The 1,706-nt window shown below is 64.7% G+C and overlaps 1 protein-coding gene across 1 annotated transcript in view; it reads right to left on the bottom strand.

Moving 5' to 3' along the window:
• Nucleotides 1–375: 375 nt before the first annotated feature.
• Nucleotides 376–1,706, bottom strand: part of LCN10 (lipocalin 10) — a 3,853-nt gene continuing 2,522 nt past the window's right edge. The window contains exons 5-6 of the mRNA XM_008594178.1: nucleotides 1,028–1,153; nucleotides 376–692 (exon numbers count right to left, since the gene is read on the bottom strand). Of these exons, the coding sequence (XP_008592400.1) occupies nucleotides 664–692; nucleotides 1,028–1,153 (155 nt within the window). The 3' untranslated portion in view covers nucleotides 376–663. The remainder of the gene's footprint in view (nucleotides 693–1,027; nucleotides 1,154–1,706) is intronic.

Raw genomic sequence — 1,706 nt, 5'->3', positions numbered from 1 at the left:
TTACTTACCTCCCACCACCCGCACGTCTCAGCTTGAACGTCCCTTCCTGCAGGAAGCCCTCCCGACCCCTCTTCCCCCGATGGAAGGGTCAGGCCTGCTGCTGCTGGCTCCTGCTGTCCTCCCTGGATGTCTCTCTCAGGGTGTGCGATTGTACGTCAGGCAGGTCATGGTGTGTGTGTCTGCCTCTCCCAACAGGGCATCAGTCCCAGAACCGCACCTGCCGCCTTTTGCTCTCTGCTCCAGCCCTGCAAGTGCAGTGCCTGACACACAGTGGGTGCGTGACATTGGGTGGACAAGTGAATGGCTTCCCCAGAAAGTGCAGGAAGTCTAGGAACACAGAAGTGGTGGCGTGAAGAGAAGGCACACGGCAAGGACTGTGGTGGACGGGCCTGTGGTCTATTTCGCAGCAGACAAGTCACGGCACATCCTGCAGTGTCCTTGGGAGGACACAGGGGCGGGGCCTGGTGCAGCGTCTCCCTGCCCAGGCAGCGCGCACCCTCCTTCCCCCGCCCCTCTGCCACTCTACGGGACCCCTCCTGGGCTGGCCACCTGAGTTTCACACCGTCCATGCGCTGGGGTCACCAAACGCCTCCCAACAAGCCATTGACTGTGAAGACCTGGCCTCCGGGACAACGCTCCTGGGGTCTGTGAGGACGCTGGCTCTCAGGGCAGAATGGTGTGCGCACAGGAAGCTGCGGGAGAGGACGGAGGCCTGAGAGGGCTGGCCGCTCTGGGGCCACCGTGGATGCGCTTGCAGGGGGCTCCCTGGTTGTGGGTGTGCTCGTCCTGGGCACTGTGGAGGACAGGGCCACACAGCCCCCAGTCCTGCAGCCACAGCCACGGTGTCACCTGGTGGGGTGGAGCATTTGCATTCTGGGAGCAAGGCCCACCAGGGTGGGGACACACATGCAGGGAGGCTTTGAGGTGGCCTCAGGTCTATCCTGTCCCCTTCTGCCACACTCGTCAGCTGTCTAACAGGACGGGCAGGCGGGGCCGGAAAAGCAACCACTCAGAGGTCATAGTTTACCATCTTTGGGGAGAATGGTGAGGTCCTTGCTCAGCTCCAGAGTTTCACACGTGTCCACAAACTCCCTCAGACTCTGGAAGGTCGACACGTTCTGCCTGCCTGGCGATGGGTCAGAGCCACAGCGTCAGACTCCAGCGCCGGCCTCTGCCAGCTGCGCCCGTCCTCTGAGCTTGTGGGTGGGGAATCAAGGGGTCACCAGGGAAGGACGGCGATGGGGGGCCACAGGAAGAGCCTCTCACCACCCCCCACTCCCGTTCCAAGGCGGCGAGGCTCAGAGGCAGGGGTCACCGCAGGGTGTCACTTGGAAGCCCCCACCGGTCTCTCAGCCTGTCCCCGGCCTGCTGCTCTCCTGAGCTTGCCCACCTCCTTCCCCGAGCCTGGGAGGGGGCTCCTGTCGCTTACCCCACACCCCCCCATCCAGGCAGACCCTGCCCGGCACCCCCCCACACACCTTCTCCTGTCCCTGTGGCATCTGCCCGCCACGCTGCCACCTGTGGAGCCCGCATCCGCCGTCATCCTGGGTGGCCCCCACCCTGCAGTCTCTCACTTCCTGACCTCCCCATAGTGGCCGCCCCACTCTTCCCTGCAGTGGCCACCTCTGCGCCCTGCCGCTGTGGTCACGACTTCCGCCACCCACACCTGACCACCCGCCGTCCCCGCCGGGCACACGCGCCTGCCA

The sequence above is a fragment of the Galeopterus variegatus genome, unplaced genomic scaffold (assembly GCF_000696425.1).
Source record: "Galeopterus variegatus unplaced genomic scaffold, G_variegatus-3.0.2 Scaffold10294, whole genome shotgun sequence".
Lineage (NCBI taxonomy): Eukaryota > Metazoa > Chordata > Mammalia > Dermoptera > Cynocephalidae > Galeopterus > Galeopterus variegatus.
The sequence above is the reverse complement of the archived record's forward strand: the minus strand, read 5'-3'. Positions and strand labels throughout refer to the sequence as shown.